Genomic DNA, 23122 nt, shown 5'->3' with positions numbered 1-23122 from the left:
GCACTCTTTTTGTAGCATTTATAAGATTTACAAAACCACAATTGGTGGTTAAGATTATTTAATAATTCATATTTTAATCACTTTGTGAGACTGTCCTTTGTTTGGTAAGGACTTTTCAGGCTTGAATCACCCGATTGTTCGAAAAAGTAAGATGATTCCGTGCTTCGGAGAGCATGTTAAGCCGTTGGTCCCGGCTATTAGTCGTAAAAACACCTACACCAACCCACATTGGAGCAGCGTGGTGGAGTATGCTCCATACCCCCTCCGGTTGATTGAGGGGAGGCCTGTGCCCAGCAGTGGGACATATACATATAGGCTTGTTTATGTATGTTTTATGTTATGTATTTAAATCACATATATCTTATGAAAAAAAAAAAACAATTACAATGAGCAATAGTTTAGGATATAATAAAATAGCCATCTAACAAAATAAACTGGAGTATACATTTTTAATAGTACTTTATTTTCTATTAGGTGTTAACAAAACTGTATCTACAGTATGTTAGATTAAAGAAATACACCACCATCCATAGAAATAATCTGAATTAAAATAAAAAAACAAAATAAGTATTTATGACGGTAATTTAGATGACATAAATGCATTCTGAATGTTTTTGTGAGTCTGACCAGAGTTTTCAAGGGTGCAATATAATAATACATATACACATAAAGTACCTATTAATTACTAAACTAACATTAAAGCATTAGGATGACTTATGAGTGGTATCCGACATAATATGTGAATATACATGTTGTATTCATTGGCATAGTTTAGGGCTTATCGTGGCATTGGTGGCATGTTGGATATTGTGTTGGTCCCCAGTAACACCTGAAACAAAGAAATGTTAAAATAAATCAATCAGTGTCATTAGCTAATGACTTGTTATTTATTCATGATATTGTGGTCAACCATTAAAAAGTAGTTAAAGTATAATCATATTTGTTAACTATGTAGAACTATCACTAAGATATTAGCAAACACTGTTGCTGCATTGGAATCGTGAGGCAGCATTATTATAATTAAAATAGATTAAAATAGATCAACAAAATATCTAGGCCCTTAACTTATTACTATTTAGACCTCGAACGTGATAGAGGGCAGCAGTAACTATCTGCACTATTCAGAGGCGGAGGACAGGAGTCCTAGTACAGCTTTGAAATAGACTACATCAGTGTTGCGGGGCAAAAGGCAAACCACTGTCCTATTTTTCCCTAAAAAGTAGCATGGAGAATGCTAAACCAACAAGAGTGTGGCTCTTCAATTAGTGATGACTATTTAGGAACCAAATTATCCATAATGAATCATGTTAAGAGTCTAGATGCGGAAATCTGAGTCCACTGACATAGTAACCAAATTAATCTTACTTGTTTCTGCTGTGATTTCTGCATTTCTTCCACTTGCGCCCGTTCCACTTCAAATATAACAGGGGCGAACAGGATGACGGACGAGCTAGCGATGATCCACATCACAGTGCGCGACAATCCATATAGGGACTTTACTCCAGACCTGTAAATGCACAACATCTCCAAAATAAGAAATACCTAATACTTATAAATCGTGTTTTTAATTTATTCCATTATGAATAGTATTCTAATCAAACTTTTTACTTAGATAGATTTGATCTTTATTTAAGTTTAAGACGTTAAATTAACCTCTTAATATTAAAAATATTTAATTACTTGTATTTATTTCATGTTTATCCATATGTATACTATTACATTGTTAAAGATGACCTTAAAAGTAACTTACCATGTTTTAGTTGATATAGTGTGTGTGCCGTTGCGCACGAAGTCTGGGAACATCTCTGATAGTCCCCATAGCCTCTCTGAGAAAGTTTCATCAGGTTCCTGCAAAGACAAATAACTCTTACTACGTAATTTTGTTTAATTATTTTTTTTATAATCAAATTATAATCAATATGGGTAACCTATAAAAACATGATAAGAGTGACATAACCCAATTTAAGCAAGTTCACACATCAATCTTTACTTCAAGCTATTACAGGAAATTGTTTAAATTAAATTTTAATTGCAGACTTCCGATCGCAAGCAAGGAAGTGTCGAAATATTTAGAAAATGGAAAAAATACTTACATCGTCAAATTCTTTGAGACAAGGCGATATTCCAGGGTCTGTCTGTAAAAATAAATTCACTTTGTAATTCAAGTTACTGAACTAGTTAATTACCATATGAAACAAAAGTATTATAGTCACGGACCGTGGCTGGGACCAGGAAGCTATCTTCGGGCTTACGCTCAGGGGTATCATCTTTGCTCGCAGTCAAAGATTCCATTCCACTGTCGCTTTGTTCCAGTTCATCGGTCAAATCCATAAGCATGTTATGGATGGTAAAATTTGATCAGAGATCAAATTTCTAGTCGTGTTTACTGATTAAGGAACCGCGTGTTAATTTCTAGAAATCGGCAAATAGGCCCGAAAGAAAAGCTCCTCGCTTCACTCACTCAAGTCACACACAGTGCTTCACAAAGATTGACAGTTTTATTTTTTTCCCGTTAGGGAGGCGCACATGATAAATAATGTAAAACCGGTGGCATTATTATAATGGCTCAATTGTAACCGGTTATCATTTTAACCGATTTAATTTATTATATAGTTCACTAGAATATCACTAGAATTTGTAGTAATAGCATAAGTAATAATGTTAAAAAGTTTATTGTAGATAGCACAAAGTTTGAAAAGGTGCAGGGTGAATAGGAATGATAAAGCAACAAATTGAAAAACTTATCATTTCTTGAGATGGATTGGATGGATCTACGAACACCGGTGGTGTACCTATATCATTACCGTGAACGCTAAAAGCATCCTAAAAATTATCTTTTTGTAAATATCTACTCAGAATAATTAAGTTTTAGCTGGATATTTGCAAAAACACAAAGATTTTATGATATGTAAGTATTAAGTACGGTAATGAATGATATTGAATTCCGGTGTTTGAATATGGTGAATATATTATATTCTAAAGAAAATATAATGAAATAATTCAAATAGGCTAGTAATAATAATAGGAAAAATATTTACAGGAGCACTACAGGCACAATCTGGAAGCATCTCAATGGGCATTTTTTATATTATTTACTAAATTTCATTCTTGTGTTACTTTACTCTTTAGTTGTTTTGACAGTGACATTGAAAGAATTCTAATTTCAAATAGAATAATGGGCAAGGACCAAGATCAAGGGCAGGTAACACAAATACATTGTACTTGATACTTGATCATCTAAAATCGGATCGTGCGTGACTAAAAATCGTACAGCAAAGAAATGCAATTGCAGCCGTTGTGATCATGTGATGGATTGGAAATTTTACTTTGGCACGTAGTAGTTGATTAGAAAAAAATATATAAATTACTATATTTTAATAATAAAAAGATAATCATGTATTTATACATGAGATGTCATAACATAATGTCATAAATAACATGACAAAATTGTCTCGTGTAAACAAACCTGTACCGTTTGTCAAAAACGACATGTACATTTATGTAAAACTAGAAAGAGATAGATGATAAGCCATCTGTTCGGTTTTTGCGGTTTTTGTGCTTTCACGCATACTTATTTTAGTTACAGTTGTGCCCATAATTATTTCTACGTCAGGAGGGTGCCGAGATTTTTCAGAATTATGCAAATTTTACGAAATTTGGCCCTAATAACAATAGTGTTGTTCAGTTAAAGAAATTACAGAGTGTTTGATTATTTCCTTTCCATAATACCTAGTTGCAGCAATTAAAAAAAACGAGTCAAAATTTTACAATTTTCACGTTTGTCAATTTGTTAGTTTTTATTTAGATTTATTAGTGAATTTAATGCTATCAAAGTTTGTGGACTTTCTTTGCTGTTTAACTTCGCTCCAAGTGTTCATCCAGTTAAAAGGTAAGCAATTTATTAGGGAGAATCATAACCTAATAATGGGGTGGCTTTATTTTTACTTTCCTTCTCCATAATGCAAATACAAGATGTATTCACTGAAAATTTTGAACAGAAAAAAAAATATAGCCTTTATTTGTTCGTTAAACATCAATGAAATTTGTTCCTTCACACAGTATTTTGTATACTGAGTGGTTGTTAATTCTGCATGATAATGTTTCAATACACAAATTTCTTATGTTTCCATGTATAACTCATTATTGGATATATTCTATAGATGCTATATAATAACCGTGATGGTTATTGTTAGCTTATATTTGTTTGTGTGTTGTTATTACTGTTGAGCATGATATTACCAATTATGCCTATCTAAATCTGGAATGATCCAACTATGTTGTTTAGCGGCCATTGCCAAGGCTTCACATATAATTGACAATAGTATTGTGTCTATTCCTCTGTCAATTTGTTCACATTAATAACTTTGGATCGAGCATGTGCCATTTGAGACTGTTTGGCAATTAGCCAGATAAAATGTGTCTTACAGCTGTCTCAAAAGATGTTCGGTATAAAAACTATTGTTTACTTTCTGAGAGAACAAAGTCTATATGAATAAGTTTGAAGAACTCATGGAAATTGTTGGTGAAAATATTTATTTTCATTTTTGAGTTATATAATACCAATGTACTAACCTAGAACACAATCTGTTTTTAAATACATTTGCTTTATTAAAAATCAACTTAGGAACAACACAGTAGGTACAATTTTATTGTTTGTGCAGATATGTTTAACATTTGGGAGTTGTACTAAGATTTCAATAAATATTTCTTTACAATTAATTAATTACATTAACAATTGTGAAGAAACTGCCATAAATGTATTCTGCTTCCTGCTTCTCAAGATGGAGAAGCATCATGTCTGCCCTCTTCCCGGATGGGGGAGCTATGGAAGAGAAAGTGAGAGAAAACATCCTGTTGTTGATACTTCTTTTAAATATAATTTGTTTTTCTTAGCATTTTTGAGATCTTCTGTTATACTATTTCTTCTTGCGATCAATGGCACATATTCGCCATGTTAGTAGGTATATAAATTAAATCAGCAACAATTTGGCTCATTACATCGCAACTTCATAACTGTCATACTGAAGGGAAATGTGTTATTATAAAAAACATTCTTATATTCCCACAAATATCTGGCGAGGCTAAGAATAAGAGGCATGAATCCAAAATAACTCTGGCCACAGTTAAAGCTTAATTATAATCACCTGCACTGCCAACAGACGCTGAGCTAAACACACTTCTCATCAAAAAAATCGAAACACTTCCGTTTTCATTGTTTCTGTCCGAATTTAACACAAAAAAGAATTCATACGATGAAAAAAAATACATAAATGTATAGCTGGCAGTTTGGCCATTACAGTAATAAGCGAAAATTCTAAATTCAAAATTAGAATTTCATTTGTTTATCTTATAAACGAAATGAATCACTGTTTTGAGACAAATGTGTGTTTAGGGTTGGAGTACATTTAGCGTTTAAAAACTAAACATTGGCGCCTAACCTTAAACTTTTTGTTTTTTATTTCAATACTGTGACTTTGGGACGTCTGAAAAAAGGTTTTTTTTTCTAAAACGTATGGATACTTCGCCCACAGAAGCCGCCCAAGTTGTGGCATTGCTGGATTTTGGCCTTAGTCAGCGTGTTGTGGCTGCAAGACTGCATCTAAGCCTGTCATCTGTTCATAGAGTCTATAAACGTTATCGGGAGACTGGTTTGTTCACGCGCCGTTCAGGATCTGGCAGGAATCGGGTCACTTCTGAGCGAGATGATCGATTTATTGTAACAACTTCTTTAAGAAATCGACGCCTTAACGCTTTTCAACTGCAGCAGCGGCTTCGTGTTGTACGAAGGGTGGCTGTAAGTGACTCTACAATTAGAAGAAGGTTGAAGGATCGTGGACTGGTACCGCATAAGCCAGCAAATGGGCCGAAATTAACTGCAGACCATCGAAGAGCGCGCCTTAACTTTGCACGTGAGCACCTAAATTGGTCATACCTACAGTGGAGCAAAGTTCTCTTTTCTGATGAGTGTAAAATTATGCTGTATGGTAACGACGGAAGAAACAAGGTCTACAGAAGAGACGGAGAACGCTATGCACAATGCTGCATTGAAGAAAAGGTCAGCTATGGTGGCGGTTCGTGGACGGTTTGGGGAGGAATCAGCGCCGACGGTAAGACAGAGCTTGCTTTCGTGTCTGGGCCACGTCTGCCTGCACTAAACTGTCATCGGTACGTCGAAGAGTGTCTCGAGCCTCATGTGATGCCCTATGCACATTTTATTGGCAACGGCTTCATATTCATGCACGACAATGCTAGGGCTCACACCGCGGGCGTCGTACGAGATTATCTTAACGAAGTCGATATCTCTATTATGGAATGGCCAGCAAGAAGCCCGGACATGAATCCCGTTGAACATCTGTGGGATGAATTAAAGAGACGAATTCGAGCAAGAGATCCTGCCCCAGAAACACTTAGCCAGCTGCAAGATGCAATCCAAGAGGAATGGGACAATATACCACAGCATGTGATCGTGACTCTCATCCGATCGATGAAGAACCGTATGGAAGCAGTAATTAGAGCTCGGGGAGGGAATACAAGTTATTAAATAAACGTTTTTTAGCTTTTTTTTTCATTTACGTGTGTTGTTTTATCCATTTCCTTTATACTCCATACGGAATAAAAATGACTCATTTAACAAAATACGAAACCTATGAAAAATTCATTTAAATTTAGAACATTAACATTAAGATTTGATAAGCTCATATTACTCACTATTAAACGACATTTAACATTTATTCCTAAATGTACACATTTTTCTGATAATCCTGACAAATCGTAAACTTGCAAGGTGTTTCGATTTTTTTGATGAGAAGTGTATTTTCATTCAAAAGATTATTATTCAGTTATTCTTTTTAAAGCACGAATATATTAATTATTTGTTTTCTTTCATCTTGACTATTGACTCTATTTCATATAAAATACTAACACAAAATATTTTTTAATTTTTGGGAATTGCATTGATAGTTTCTTTGTTAATTTCTAATTTATCTTTTTTGGGGATAAATGATTTTAGTTATAAATCAATTCTATGTATTATGTTTTTTTTATAATAGTAAAATCTTATTTGAAAAGTAGTGTTTAATGAATAACAGAGAAATGAAAATAAACTGAATAATATGTTGAGTTTAGAACACCACCTATTGACAAGGTTACATCTTGACACTGGATGAATGCACCATTCACTATTGCATCACTATCTAACATGCACTGTGATTAACTCTTGCACTTTTGTGGCAAATAGTTATAATAAATGTTATTAACTTTATAATAATAGATATCATAAGCTCACGACTATATTCCGATTGGGGTAGTCAGAGCAGTACATCCATCACAAGATGAACTAAGTATCCACACTTGACCAAGCTTTTCTGACCTTAAGCTTACAAATGGAGGCATAATTTTACAAAAAGTTTGTCAGTGAGCTGAGACAACAGTCCTACAAAAAGAGGGATAACTCTTGAATTATATACATCCTGTTAAGCTTTACGTCGCAAGAATTTACTTTCTAACATTTTCTATTTATCACTGATCAAGATGGATGTAAAATTATTTGAAACCCCTACCTACATTCAAAAAAGTAATAAAAAGAAGTGAAATTATCTACTGACTAGTCAGTCCGTAGACCTAGAGCCCTAGGTCAAGTTTCGTAGAGTTTAAGAAGGTAACCAAATTTATTATTAAATTATAATCTTAATATTAGGTACTGGGAACTATGCTTATTATCGAATATCTAAAAAAAACGGCTATATGAGTTTATTTTGTAGGTATCAAACAAACAATACGAGAATAGACAGAGAAACAGGAAACGACGCCATTTAAATAAGTAGGTACATAATGATATAGCGTCAATGTACGAAAGAAATTATTTTAAATACTTCATATAAAGCTTACTTAGCTTCAGATCAATTTGGTTTTCTTACCTCATTTTGTTTCCACTGTTGAATATAGGCCTCCATTATATATTATTAGGCCTCCCCTGTGATACTTGTCAGATACCACGGAATTCCACTTACTACGATTCCTGACACTCCACCTTCGCTTCCTCCACTCTCGTCAAAGACTTCATGCATACATGAAAGCGCAATTTCGATTTTATAATATTAGCTAGCATTTGCACGTATTAAACGTACGCTTTAGTTACAAATGTGCGTAGTTGGTATTGTGCAATAAAATAGGTACCTACATTGTATTTTATTTTATTTAATAAAGGAAAAATATATAATGGCAAGAAGTTGGAAACATTCCCATTGGGTATTTTATATATTGCACCATTTCAAAAAATCCACAGATTGAAAAGACAAAAGAATCCAATGACGGGGCTGTGGCGGACGGTGGATCTGCAGGAATGTGCAGTATTTTTTTTACATTCCCATCATTTATTTTAGTTTCATTTATTGTGATTTAGGTGCTCCATTAGCCACATACTTCACCAGGACCTTGCCTTTTGTTATTCCTTCGCTTCAATTTTATCAATTATTAATTATCCTCAAGTGGCACGCTTTGTGCCGTTATCTATCAGCGTAGTAAACACGGAAAGCAGACTTTAACCCTTCCCACAGCGCCAGTTGTCAGTAGATCAGTACAGTACCCACTGTCACTCCAGACCAGATAAACAACGATGTTTTATACTATAGGTATATTTATTTATATTTCTGTACCGTCGGTGAAAAGTAATACAACTCGAGTTGTATCACTTTTGAGTTATTAGCACACACTTCATGTTCAAAAAATTCTCTTTCTTTCTGTCTAATTCTCGTAACTGTAGCTATTATAAATACGGAGATAATTTTTGTGTTTAGTGATATAAGTACTGTTTGTGAAGGATTCATGCTGTTATAACACGTGTAACATAATTCATCTTAACTTGCATTAAAGTGAAATGAAGATTTTCACTAAATATTTTGGTGTAAGTAAATGCAACTCAACATATATTAAAAAACACGCAATCCTTGAATTCTCACAGTCCGTGTTTAATGATATAATTTTAGTTGTAACATCAAACACCAAATTTATTATTTCGTGAAAAGTAATATAAATTAATATATATCAAAATATTTCAGAAAATACGATCTTGAATATCAATAACGGGTCGCGTATAATGATACATACAAGTTCGATTCCATGCGCCACCAGTGTGTATCCTAGGGTGACCTCCGCATAAACCTGTCTATGGGAAGACATTTTGTCTAGAGCCACAGCAAACCATATCTGATCCGCATTGCGAATGGGTATAGGTTAAGTTAGTACTTCAGACCAAACCGTGTTTTTTCTCTTTCTGCTATAACCACCTTGTAGTACTTAATTACAGTACCTCAATAAGTTGTGGGTCCTGATCATGGCGTCGTTATCACCATGGCAGGGTTAGTCAAGAGGTATTTGAGATTTGTCATAACTGTCGTTAGTCTCCTTCCATAGCTCGAAGCATAGCTGTTTTACATAGTTTTCTTGATTACATGCAGGTTAAGCGGTGGCAGATTGAACGCTGCCTTCATTGCTAAGGAGGTTGTAGACGTGAAATAATGGCTCCAAATATTATCGAGCTCCAATTAATATGCAAGCCATTCAATACACGCTGGTTAGATCTTTTATGCAAGCGCCGGTAGTGGTATTTTTGAACCTACACAGCCGTAGATAACAGCTCGGCATCGGCAGCATCGGGATCTGCCACATCTTCTCAAGAGAAGATTACCAGTTTCTCAAACACGTTGAATGGTGTAAATTTGTCGAGCTTCTCATTTTTATAAAGGGGTTATTCCCTTCTGCTCTGAACTCTTGAGCACCACCAGTAATATTTGTTTTCTGTATTTTGATTACATAAGAGAGAATTACGCACAGGACTGTGAAAAATGGAAAGAGGAAGGGGAGGCCTTTGCCCAGCAGTGGGATCTTGTAGGATAGATTAGATTAGAATAAATAATTGGCAACACCACGGGCACAACCCCTTAATTAAACCAGGTCACAAAGTTTGTAAAAATCCCAGGAGGTATTTGAGCTTCTGAAAGGAGTTAGTTGGCTTACATAGTCAATAAAAGCACGCATAATGGACCACTTGTGTTTATGCGGAAAACTGAGCCCATTAAAATAACATTACATATGGGACATTCGAGTATTCATTGAGTCAAGTCAGGGGCCTATGGCGGCTCAGCTATAACCCTGACACCAGGGTTGATGGGGTTGGTAATTCACCTCACAATCCACACGATAGAAGAAGAAGAAGATGGGACATTTGCCCATACATGTTGTGCCGACCCCACCTAGAGTGAGATAAGGGCAGGAGGATGATGATGATATAGTGGGAAGTTTGCCCACTTCACAATAGTGGTCCATACGCGAGGATACGCGGAAAGTCCCCCACGTGTGCTTACGTGTAGAGTTTTGCGGAAACGAGCTCATTTAGCTTAACCATATCAGACCATGGTCCATGGTGGTCATGGTCATGGTCTGAGGATAGCCCTGTGTAACCTATAGGTTTGGAGGTGAACCAATGATCTTCATTTTCACTACCTATTCTCATCGTCAACATTGATTCGACTCCGTTTATCGTTCTGTCAATGTTGCGGGCTACCATTAGACCGGGAATTTTGATAATTCGAAATATCGAATTTTACTTTACTTTAGGGGATTGTGAGTGTGGAATGAGTTGTGATCTTTTAAATAGTTTCAGCAAGAAAGAAGTAACACTTACCGGTTTGTGTGATTTTGGTTTAAAAGTACGTAGGTACATCACCTTTATCTCCAGGCCATACTGCCAGGCTAGCCCGAAACATTCCTAATGACCAGTCTTAATATGATTCCTCTTACCTTCATTTGTTAGGGGTGTAAATATTATCATAATTGAATTTGTAAGATTTTGACTGCAAAAATGAACCAAAAGTGGTTTTGATTAGGGGCATAGTGTAGTTGACAAAATGTGTTTGTAGTGGGCAGCAGTGGTGGTTTTGACCGGTTATTTATGAGTTTTGAGAGTAAAATCATAACAAAAATATCTTATTATCGCCACCTTACACTATATATACGTGTACCATATTTATATGTATTTATTATTAGAAATTCGTAAAAACATGTATCATTTTACACAATAAAACCGACAAAATAAGTCATGTTAAACCACTTGACACAAATTCGTTATAGTTTATCGTTTGTGTCAATTGATATAAGTTACGTTTATTTACTTTTTAAAGAAAATAAATAGAATTTTGCCTTTCTACAACATTATGAAATAAACTTTCTTCCAAGACATTTTGTTTTTTGTAGAATAAGACTGTAAAATTAATAATTGAAATATGATATATCAACGATGACTTTTTTATAGTTATGTGTGTAAAAAGGTATAAGTAGACTTGTATCAATTTACACAATGTAAAAGTTGGTGTCAACTGATACATGTAATTTATTTTGATCCTCTACCATTTCTGTTTAGGTTCTAAATATAACTAAATATTAGAAAAGAAACCTTCCATCATCACCTATCGACACATCTAACTTCTGTTCCATTATTCCTTATAAGTCGCGAGCTAGAATATTTTTAACTTTAAACTCGATTTTCTCAAAACTTGAATTTTGGACTTGTATTACTTTTCACCGACGGTACAGATTTATTATTACAAGTTCTTATAGCTAATTTCTGTACCGTCGGTGAAAAGTAATACAACTCGAGTTGTATCACTTTTGAGTTATTAGCACACACTTCATGTTCAAAAAATTCTCTTTCTTTCTGTCTAATTCTCGTAACTGTAGCTATTATAAATACGGAGATAATTTTTGTGTTCAGTGATATAAGTACTGTTTGTGAAGGATTCATGCTGTTATAACACGTGTAACATAATTCATCTTAACTTGTATTAAAGTGAAATGAAGATTTTCATTAAATATTTTGGTGTAAGTAAATGCAACTCAACATATATTAAAATACACGCAATCCTTGAATTCTCACGGTCCGTGTTTAATGATATAATTTTAGTTGTAACATCAAACACCAAATTTATTTTTTCGTGAAAAGTAATATAAATTAATATATATCAAAATATTTCAGAAAATACGATCTTGGATATCAATATCGTGTCGTGTATAATGATACATACAAGTTCGATTCCATGCGCCACCAGTGTGTATCCTAGAGTGACCTCCGCATAAACCTGTCTATGGGAAGACATTTTGTCTAGAGCCACAGCAAACCATATCTGATCCGCATTGTGAATGGGTATAGGTTAAGTTAGTACTTCAGACCAAACCGTGTTTTTTCTCTTTCTGCTATAGCCACCTTGTAGTACTTAATTACAGTACCTCAATAAGTTGTGGGTCCTGATTATGGCGTCGTTATCACCGTGGCAGGGTTAGTCAAGAGGTATTTGAGATTTGTCATAACTGTCGTTAGTCTCCTTCCCTTAGCTCGAAGCATAACTGTTTTACATAGTTTTCTTGATTACATGCAGGTTAAGCGGCGGCAGATTGAACGCTGCCTTCATTGCTAAGGAGGTTGTAGACGTGAAATAATGGCTCCAAATATTATCGAGCTCCAATTAATATGCAAGCCATTCAATACACGCTGGTTAGATCTTTGATGCAAGCGCCGGTAATGGTATTTTTGAACCTACACAGCCGTATATGATCGTACATACTTTTGGGTTTAAGGTCCTACTGGGATCCAGCTTGGCATTGGCAGCATCGGGATCTGCCACATCTTCTCAAGAGAAGATTACCAGTTTCTCAAACACGTTGAATGGTGTAAATTTGTCGAGTTACCTCATTTTTATAAACGGAATAACTACTCTGAACTCTTGAGCAACACCAGTAATATTTTTTTCTGCATTTTGATTACATAAGAAAGAATTACGCACAGGACTGTGAAAAATGGAAAGAGGAAGGGGAGGCCTTTGCACAGCAGTGGGATCTTGTAGGATAGATTAGATTAGAATAAATAATTGGCAACACCACGGGCACAACCCCTTAATTAAACCAGGTCACAAAGTTTGTAAAAATCCCAGGAGGTATTTGAGCTTCTGAAAGGAGTTAGTAGGCTTACATAGTCAATAATAACATTACATATGGGACATTCAAGTATTCATTGAGTCAAGTCAGGGGCCTATGGCGGCTCAGTTATAACCCTGACACCAGGGTTGATGGGGTTGGTAATTCACCTCACAATCCACACGATAGAAGAAGAAGAAGATGGAACATTTACCCATACATGTTGTGCCGACCCCACCTAGAGTGAGATAAGGGCAGGAGGGTGATGATGATATAGTGGAAAGTTTAACCACTTCACAATAGTGGTCCATACGCGAGGATACGCGGAAAGTCCCCCACGTGTGCTTACGTGTAGAGTTTTGCGGAAACGAGCTCATTTAGCTTAACCATAACAGACCATGGTAAAGGTGATAAGACCTACCCTGAGGATAGCCCTGTGTAACCTATAGGTTTGGAGGTAAACCAATGATCTTCATTTTCACTACCTATTCTTATCGTCAACATTGATTCGACTCCGTTTATCGTTCTGTCAATGTTGCGGGCTACCATTAGACCGGGAATTTTGATAATTCGAAATATCGAATGTTACTTTACTTTAGGGGATTTTGATTAAGGAATGAGTTGTGATCTTTTAAATAGTTTCAGCAGGAAAGAAGTAACACTTACCGGTTTGTGTGATTTTGGTTTAAAAGTACGTAGGTACATCACCTTTATCTTCAGGCCATACTGCCAGGCTAGCCCGAAACATTCCTAATGACCAGTCTTAATATGATTTCTCTTACCTTCATTTGTTAGGGGTGGAAAAAAGTGGTTTTGATTAGGGGCGTAGTGTAGTGGACAAAATGTGTTTGTAGCGGGCAGCAATGGTGGTTTTGACCGGTTATTTATTAGTTTTGAGAGTAAAATCATAACAAAAATATCTTATTATCGCCACCTTACACTATATATACGTGTACCATCTTTATATGTATTTATTACTAGAAATTCGTAAAAACATGTATCATTTTACACAATAAAACCGAAAAAATAAGTCATGTTAAACCACTTGACACAAATTCGTTATAGTTTATCGTTTGTGTCAATTGATATAAGTTACGTTTCTTTACTTTTTAAAGAAAATAAATATAATTTTGCCTTTCTACAACTTTATGAAATAAAGTTTCTTCCAAGACATTTTGTTTTTTGTAGAATAAGACTGTAAAATTATTAATTGAAATATGATATATCAACGATGACTTTTGTATAGTTATGTGTGTAAAAAGGTATAAGTAGACTTGTATCAATTTACACAGTATAAAAGTTGGTGTCAACTGATACATGTAATTTATTTTGATCCTCTACCATTTCTGTTTAGGTTCTAAATATAACTAAATATTAGAAAAGAAACCTTCCACCATCACCTATCGACACATCTAACTTCTGTTCCATTATTCCTTATAAGTCGCGAGCTAGAATATTTTTAACTTTAAACTCGATTTTCTCAAAACTTGAATTTTGGACTTGTATTACTTTTCACCGACGGTACAGATTTACACCCCTATCCAAAACAGATCCACGAGAGCGTGTTAACGCGATAAATTGTTTTTAATGCAGTGTTACAGTAGCAACACAAAAAGACCCGAGGCCTGTGATAGGGTTAGAGTTATATAGATAGATGTAACGTTCGTAATAGATTGCGTTTGAAAAGCTTACCCTGCGTTTGAAAAGCTTACCCGTGCATATTGACAGCCAATATTTTGTTTCACTAATAAATGACGAGCAAAGATAGCACTAGAGATATCCTTCTTTTTCTCTCGTGTGAGGGTTACTACTCAGCCGCCATTGGCTCCTGACATGGCTCATATAACGACTACAGTAGTTTCGGACAATCAGGTCATCAGCCTGTAATGTTCTAACCCATCTAGGGATCACAAAGTGATTTTTGTGATTATGTCCCCTCTCCACCAGGATTCGAACTTGGGACCTCCGTATCGTGAGCCCAACGCTGAACCACTTGACCACGGAGGCCGTAGAGAAATACTGATACGACTGGAGTAATTATGATGATAGATACATATCTTAAATATTTTTGTATCTGTAACGTCATCATTAATTTAAAAGAGAGCCACAGTCTTGTCGATGTAGCATTCTCCATCATTCTCTACCCATTCCAAAGCCAATTCTTTGATTTCTATTTTAGTTTGTTTATTAGATACACAAAGAGATAATAGACAACAATATATGTATAAACAATTATAGTAGGTATATACAGTACAGGTCTAAACTAACATCCAAAATAGTGAACACAATATAACTAAACTAGATTTTGCCCCGATCGTCGTGGAGATCCTTGGGGGAGGCCTATGCCCAGCAGTGGGCGTCATACGGCTGATGATGATGATGAGATTTTGCCCGCGACTTCGTCCGCGTGGCGTGTTATAAAAGAGAGATCTTTGTGTGTGAGGGAGTGCATATCAAATTTCAAGCATCTAACTTATGCAGTTTAGATTTTTTCATACAAATGTTTCTTCCCGCTAACTCCCGTTTCCGTGGGAATTTTTGAAATATCCTGATGCAACTAAGCTTTAAGTTAACTAAGGTACCTGCATGCCAAATTTCAAGCGTCTAACTTAAGCGGTTTAGATTTTTCATACAAAAGTATTTTCCCGCTAATTCCCGTTCCCGTGGGAATTCCTTTCTTAGTGCACCTCTACGGTACCTAAGCTACGTCCCTTCCAAATTTCAAGTGCCTACGTTTAGCCGTTTAGGCTGTGCGTTGATATGTCAGTCAGTCAGTTTCTCCTTTATATGTATATTTAGATTAGAATAATTATAGTGACAAACAAGTACTTCTTTATAAGACGACCTTTAAGTCCCATGTAAGCTCTTATTGGTCTTCTACTTCCTCTCTTTTTCGTCCCTTCGTGTGTCGAATAATCTTGCCTCTTCTGACGCGAACAATTCCAAATTGGTCACAAGTGTAAGCAATATGAGCTTTAAAATCGAGTGCTTAGTAACATATTACCTCATTTATATCCCAGCAGTGTCAGTAGTCAGTACCCACTGCCAGTTCAAACCAGATAAACAAATGAGCCTGTGCACGCCCATTCACGTATTGCGTCATAAGTGTCGTCGTAAGCTTCTCTGCCTCACTAACTGCACTTGACGGGTTCCCATCCAGCGTAGTGACACTTACACAACTTCCGCGTTTAGCTTTGTTTACTCTTGTCATACAAAGTGTGTTGTTTTAGAACTCGCTATTGTAGAATTTGTAGACGGCCAGTATCGCTTTTGTTAATTGATTGTTTACGTCACCGTGAGGCAAGGAATATGGGTCAGCTTACTTATGACGCGTATACGTAATACGTACACAATAAAGGTAATGGTACAATGTGAGTCCTCTCCATCAAGCGCTTGTCGTTTCGTGTTTGTTGCTCAAAGTAATGGTTTAAGCCATCCCTCGTGGTTTAAGCGGCCTCCGTGGTCCAGTGGTTGACCGTTGTGCTCACGATCTGGAGGTCCCGGGCTCGAATCCCGGCGGGGACAAATCACAAAAATCACTTTGTGAACCCTAGTTTGATTAGGACATTATCTACAAGCTGATCACCTGATTGTCCGAAAGTAAGATGATCCGTGCTTCGGAAGGCACGTTAAGCCGTTGGTCCCGGTTACTACTTACTGATGTAAGTACGTAGTCGTTACATGAGTCATGTCAGGGGCCTATGGCGGCTCAGTAATAACCCTGACACCAGGGTTGATGGGGTTGGTAATCCACCTCACAATCCACACGATAGAAGAGAGCCATGGATTTTTACACTACAATTTCGTCAACTTTGCTGCCGTCGCTTTGCGTTTGCCAGTTGCGAGCGTGTCTAGAAACCGTTGCGTGATCTCCATACAATGCGACTTGGAGTCTGTTTGCTCCGCAATCTGGTTCATGTGACATGCGTGACCTGACATGCGAACATGCCATCTCTCACCGACAGACAATGCGAAGCTTACTGAACTTTAAACCGACTACGTTATCTTATAACAAAACATTGAAATTATCTTGCTCGTCGATTTGGTTACCCAGACTGAGACAATACCAATTTTCGTATCAATTTATAGAGTTTACCGTTCAAAACATTTTTTGTTATTCGATCATGCGAGAATTTAAATTACAAGCTTCGAATTAAGATACCAATCGTTCTAGCATAAATTGTTATGCCTTATTCGAAAAGCCAAATTTGTTGTCCTTGACTTTGAGATCATCATCTATCATTCGCGTGATAGCCCACAATCTGTTGTGTATAATGGACCCATTATGTCGGACCCCGGTTATCTCGAAACCAGTTCGGGGTTAACTGCTGTTAGCTTAATCTTTTCCCCCGTATCTGGTAGGAAGCGGTTCCAAGGCCCCTGAGTTCAACAGGCGTCATTGTATGATGACGAATGGTTGCAACTGGGAGTAATTTGTCCAAGACAATTAGAATTGATTTAGTACGATTGCACGGCAGCATTCCAAGAGGTGTCCTTAGTATTGAGAGACATGTGACTGGTGACAAAGTAAGGAGACTGGTTAGAATTTATGCACGTGTGTGGTCCATATTAAAATATTAAAATATTTTAAGCTAGAACGTAAATATTGTAAATCGAATAGCTATGCAATACTAGACTTCCAAAAGATTTTCAATCATACTTTTGCTGGATGAATTGCCAGATTAAGTGAATCAATTACTTCTTGCTGCTTGCGGATGTTCAGCCAATTGTAGATTTTTAAAATCAGTCACTGGTGTGCCGAATTGGTAAAACATGAGCTAAACAAGCCCACCCACAGCATAGATTGAAAGACTTGACAAAGTGCAAATGAATTGGTATTTCCCACAGTCTGTCGCCCGTGGCTCTTCGCCAAAAGAAGCATTCCTCGAGAGGTTTTCTCTTTATGGTGCTGAGCAGTTGAGTGTGATTCATAACACTAGACTATTTATTATACGCCGATTGTAATCTCCAGTAAACAAACTCTTGGCTCCAGTCGCCGTCCAGGTGGCTTGAAGATGGTGTCAGCATACTTACGGAGGTGACGTCAATGACAAATATATTTTGTTGCACAATTTCACACTACGCACTATTGGAGGAGCGTCTTCTTATCCTTCAGTTTCTAGCGTTTCTTTTTCTTATACTTCTAATTGCATATTGTTTTCATATTTTCTGAACAATCTAACTCTAAAAAAGTAGATTTTCTTTATTCTAACGGAAAATAACTGTCTTCTTCAGGCATGTAGGGATGGATTACAATATTACTGTACCATGCAATGTCGTCTTTTTAAATACCAATTATAGCTTCAATATTTCATATCGCCATTATATTTTTATAACAAAAACCTATGTAAACCTATACCTTGCGTAAAATTGTGTAGCAGGATAATTTTATACAATAGGTACCTACGCAACATTTCCAAGAAATTAAGATTAGATCAATAAGCACTTCAGCGTTTGCAATTTATTATTATGTTGCTGTACCTAATATAATTTGCAGACAGTAAATTGTGTTTTAATTCTTTTGATGAGATCACAACCCACACGATAGAAGAAGATTCTTGTTTTTAATTTTAATTACTAATATGAGGTAATAGTAAAATATTGAATAGGTTACTACTCGTACGTAGAATGTTTTTGAAATTTTAAGTTTTATATGTAGTTCTTCAAAGATGGCCCGTGTTGCTTTATGGTTTTAAAACTGAAAGCCTTGTGGGTTGTTGTGGTATGCTCTTCAATGTTAGACGCTGTAATACAAGAAACCCGACCAACAAGAAAATCACAATAACACGACTTAAAATAGCAACCGGTCTAAACATCACCTTTACTTAGAAACGAATGAACCTACTCACGACAGATTACGATCGATAGCAGGGTCTCAGGTCTCTGCCATAGCGTGAGAACTACGTTATTTATATCTAACTTTGAATTCTAGAAAACTCTAGTTTGCTAGCGATGTCACGTTTCTTCAAGTATTATTATTGTTAGAAATAATGTTCTTGACAACAACTTTAGAGCATGGTGTTTGATTACTGTAGCTGCTCTTTGGTTTCGATCTTCCTTGCCTTGAAGGGCATGTAAAGTCGTATCGGTCTCGGGTATTATTCATAGTAGTTATTATACATTGTTTTAAGTTTACGCGGTTATTATCATAATTAAAACACATAATAACGGGTTCTTACCGCGTTTAAATGGGGATATGAGACTCCCGATATTTCGACACTGTAGCAAGTGCCATGATCACGGGATGACTGATGAGATTGGAGTGGAGTAGGTAGATCCATAATATTCTACGGGCAGACATATCTGTCTACCCTCTTTCTTTGCCGCTTGTTTATGTTTTTGATATCGGAATGTTCGGAACCATCTGAACTCGCACCAAACTCACTACGACAAACCGCACTCACTGTGTCCTCACGTTCTTTCACCACATTAGGCCGTTTCAAGCTTTTTACAACACCTACTACTGGATTCCACATGGTCGATAATTTGAACCCGTCTTCCCTGTTGAAAATTTTATGTTTTCTGATTTCAATAGCCTCTTTTACGAGTCTCGGGATGTAATGACGTTCTGTCGATAATATTTGTGGATTCTTAAACTCGATCCAGTGGTTAGGGCCCGACTCCAGTACATGCTCAGCTATAGCAGATTTCTGCACGTCGTTTTTCTTCATGGCACTAATATGTTCTTTAATCCGGCAAGAAGTTATTATTTAGCAGTCATCGAATTAACAATTCAAGCAACTGGCTTGATTGTTACCTCGGACGCTGTGGTGCCAGGTAATGCGGAGAGACCTACTACGCCAATTTGTGGGACGCTTCTGTGATTTGTTTCTTTATAGGTCATGCGAATGGCTGAATGAAATGAACAGTACTTGTCGTACCTTATTATAGCCTTGTTTATTACCGTTGGGTGCTCCTGCATACGATTTCTAAAGGAGCAAGAGAAATAGATCCATGCATAAGTTAAACCTAGCAGTAAAATATTTCTAAATCTTTTTACAAATCCACCCAGACCCAAACTCTATCTATAGTTGTTTCGCGCTCTATCTTTAGTTGTTTTAATAATTATTTATTTTTCGCTTATTTAGAATCTTATCTAAACGTAGTTCATTCAAGATAAGGTGGAAAAATAAACATTTTGGGTGGAAATATGTCGATGACCGGTGAAGGTAATGCTGTTCCTTATATGCCGGTGTTCAATGTTTTTTGCTTCATTAGTAATGCTGATATTGAAAAAAACCTAAACAGGTCTTTACATACGTCATATTCTATTTATAGTTGTATGGTGATTATGCTGTACCTCTTTTTTGTCGGGTTTTTTGGACGCGACTTAAGATCGGTATCTTTCATGCTGTTGGTGCGAACATATCTGATGACATCATTTGCTTTTCTTATTATTTTGGTTCAGTAAATGTTGCCGTATTAAAGTTCATCTAGTGTAGTGATACACTTCTTTTAGTGGCCTCTTATTTGAGATCGCTCATTATTTTGGCTGACTCTTTTCTTGCGGCTGTTTTCCTTAACGACGATGTCGCCTCTGCGTCTGCATCGTACCAGCTTGTCAATTTGGAAACTAGAATTTACGTGATTACACTTGCCTTCTATAACATTATCTTTTTACGTACATCCGTGAGCGAAGTGTTTTTTCAATTGAGCATAATATGCCTAAGTGCTCTTACAACTTTCTTTCCTAAAGTGCTTATCATAGTGCTAACAGTTGTATATACCTAATGAAAAATCCTATTTACTATTGTATGTTAAAATACCTACTACAGTGACTCAGTTAGGTTTACATACAAACTTTACTGCGTAGTTATTTGTTCTTATTGTAGCCTAATGAATTAATTTGTAATAAAATGTTGACACAAATCTTAACAAAAGAATATATCCACGTGTATGTGACTATTATTATCAGGAAACGTCATAAATTGTAGATTTAGGTAGAGAAGCACAGATTATGTAATATAATTTAAGCCATTATATTATGAAAGTAGTAACGATTATGTTAGATATTATTTTTGTTTGATTGAACTTTTCATCTTACTTCCATAATGTATGTGATAAATAATAATATAGAGAATTTTACATTAGAACCTAGTACTCACCTTTAGTAGGTACATATTTCTGACCCTCAATATTGTTAGTTATACCATTAATGCCTATACACTAGTCTTCATTACACCTAATATGTATATTGGCTTTCTTTTATACCCCAGTATATACGTGAAACGAATTTCATCATATCTTTTTATAATAAAACATTCTATACATTATACGCGCCTAATGCGGTTTCTTTCATGTATCGCGGTTGTGAGCTCGCATTTTCCTTATTTGAAATTGATTTTCCTTATAGTTACTGCTAACTAGATACGTCTACTAGTATGTTGGCTAATTCTTTCAATAGGTATTAACAGGTTCACAGTCCCCATACAGACGCTAAAATCTTTCCGTGGAGTCCCAATGATTTGTTTTGGTCCCACATCTGGGTCCCGAACTTGTCGTAATGAGGTATTTATAATCGTATATTTTGATTGTAATCACTTTATTTTAATTTAATACAATGTAGGCCTGAGCTCATACCGTGTATTTAACAAGCACAGCAATATTTATAAGGGCATGCCTTAGCAGCAAGGCACGAGTAGCGAGTTGGGTTGTTAATTGTACCTACAGAATAGAACTCGGCTTACAAAATTTCCACATTTCTGTGGATATTAATTATCTCTCAAATATCTATTCTCTCATTTAGTACACTGAGAATATTATGGAAATAATCAGTTCCATTCGTCAATCATGACATGACACAATGGTCAGTGTGACGAGTGGTTAGAGACGACCTTCGCTTGAAGGTGGCGTCAGGCTGGCTGCCGGCCCTCTGTCAGGATGACGCAATCTCTTTGTACACATAAAAACATTACATTAGACGATAATTAATGTTCGCTTCTTCTAACAAAGAGGTTACAATACAAAGACTTATTATCCTTTACGCGGTAAGCATTAATACTGGGTACCATTATATCCAAGATTCTGGGGCGGGGCTTGGCTTGAAGCAGTGGAGACGGTCTCGTGACGAAAAACTGATCCCAAGTAAATGGGAATAATAAGGCTAAGAAGATGATGGTGTCTTATTTATGAGTCTTCGAATACGAGCGTTTATGAGGAATGACGATAAAAACTCTTTTATATTGTGGAGTGTTTTTAAATTTTGTCAGTTCCCCATAGTATTTGAGTAACAAACATATTGTTTTGGTTATATTTTCACACTATAAGCCTTTGCGCAGCGTTCAACTGCAAAATCATAGTGTTATGTTTATTCCCTAAAGATCGCAAAGAAGAAAACATAGAAAAACTTATTTTTCAATAAAAACTGCCTTTTTTCCAACTGACAGCTTTTCTTTTTCGTAACTCATCGTTCAGATGGGATACACTCCACGTTTCTCCACATTTTATAGCATTTTATGACGAATTTTAGCTATGGAGATCTGGCAAAATTTAGGAACACATTTGTACTTCTGGTTTTTATTCTCATTGAGACAACTCATTTGGAGTTATTACAAGTTTGAGTCACTCGGGCTTGGTACCTTTAATGACACGTGTCGAAGAGATGAAGACAACATACGTTTTGCCGAAGTGTACAGAATAATTGCTAGTGATTGGTCACGACAGACTGAATGTGCTGTAAATTGATCGTTGCTGTCGACAAGTGCTACTAAGCTATGAATACGTCAAGCACGTGTAGTTAACTAGTTACAAATACTATTATTACATATCCAGTTCACTGGAAACGTAACTATTAGGTATCTCCAGTACTCCATAACCATAACAGGTGGGGTATGAGTCACCTATCATTTACAACAAGTCTTCTTTACAGTTTTAAAACACTTATTTTTTAAATTGTATATTATGGTTCGTGTTAGCTTTATCTTAAATACTTCATCATCATCAGCCCATTAACGTCCCCACTGCTGGGGCACGGGCCTTCCCTATGGATGGATAGGGAGATCGGGCCTTAAACCATCACGCGGGCCCAGTGCGGATTGATGGTTATTAACGACTGCTAATGCAGCCGGGACCAACGGCTTAACGTGACTTCCGAAGCACGGAGGAGCTCGAGATGAAAACTTTTTTTTTTGTGGTCACCCATCCTATGACCGGCCTTTGC

General features: G+C 36.2%; 3 protein-coding genes across 4 annotated transcripts in view; 2 read left to right on the top strand and 1 right to left on the bottom strand.

Annotated features, from left to right (window-relative positions):
- The window catches only part of LOC126371828 (FACT complex subunit Ssrp1), a 129129-nt gene that overhangs the window by 64414 nt on the left and 41593 nt on the right, over positions 1-23122 (top strand). The window lies entirely within an intron of this gene.
- LOC126371844 (mitochondrial import receptor subunit TOM22 homolog) lies at positions 443-2492 on the bottom strand. The gene is made up of 5 exons (XM_050017228.1): positions 2218-2492; positions 2094-2135; positions 1751-1848; positions 1366-1507; positions 443-829 (listed from the first exon to the last, which is right to left on the bottom strand). Exons 1-5 carry the CDS (start codon positions 2335-2337, stop codon positions 779-781), a joined length of 453 nt encoding a protein of 150 aa, XP_049873185.1. The 5' UTR covers positions 2338-2492; the 3' UTR covers positions 443-778.
- The window catches only part of LOC126371834 (inositol hexakisphosphate kinase 1), a 55882-nt gene continuing 36349 nt past the window's right edge, over positions 3590-23122 (top strand). Inside the window, exon 1 of one of the 2 annotated variants that reach the window (XM_050017211.1) lies at positions 3590-3889. In XM_050017211.1, coding sequence (XP_049873168.1) covers positions 3823-3889 — 67 coding nt within the window. In that variant the 5' untranslated portion in view covers positions 3590-3822. Of the gene's footprint in view, positions 3890-4766; positions 4837-23122 lie in introns of those variants that run through there. The other variant, XM_050017212.1, reaches the window with a different exon arrangement.

This window comes from Pectinophora gossypiella, chromosome 13 (assembly GCF_024362695.1).
Source record: "Pectinophora gossypiella chromosome 13, ilPecGoss1.1, whole genome shotgun sequence".
Classification (NCBI taxonomy): domain Eukaryota; kingdom Metazoa; phylum Arthropoda; class Insecta; order Lepidoptera; family Gelechiidae; genus Pectinophora; species Pectinophora gossypiella.
The sequence above is the reverse complement of the archived record's forward strand: the minus strand, read 5'-3'. Positions and strand labels throughout refer to the sequence as shown.

Excerpts from the sequence above, each read along its gene's own strand:
- LOC126371844 (XM_050017228.1), bottom strand. The coding sequence starts at position 2,337 with ATGCTTATGGATTTGACCGATGAACTGGAACAAAGCGACAGTGGAATG. Across the intron at positions 2,136-2,217 it reads GCTTCCTGGTCCCAGCCACG|ACAGACCCTGGAATATCGCC; the intron begins GTCCGTGACTAT and ends TTATTTTTACAG. Across the intron at positions 1,849-2,093 it reads GTCTCAAAGAATTTGACGAT|GAACCTGATGAAACTTTCTC; the intron begins GTAAGTATTTTT and ends TTGTCTTTGCAG.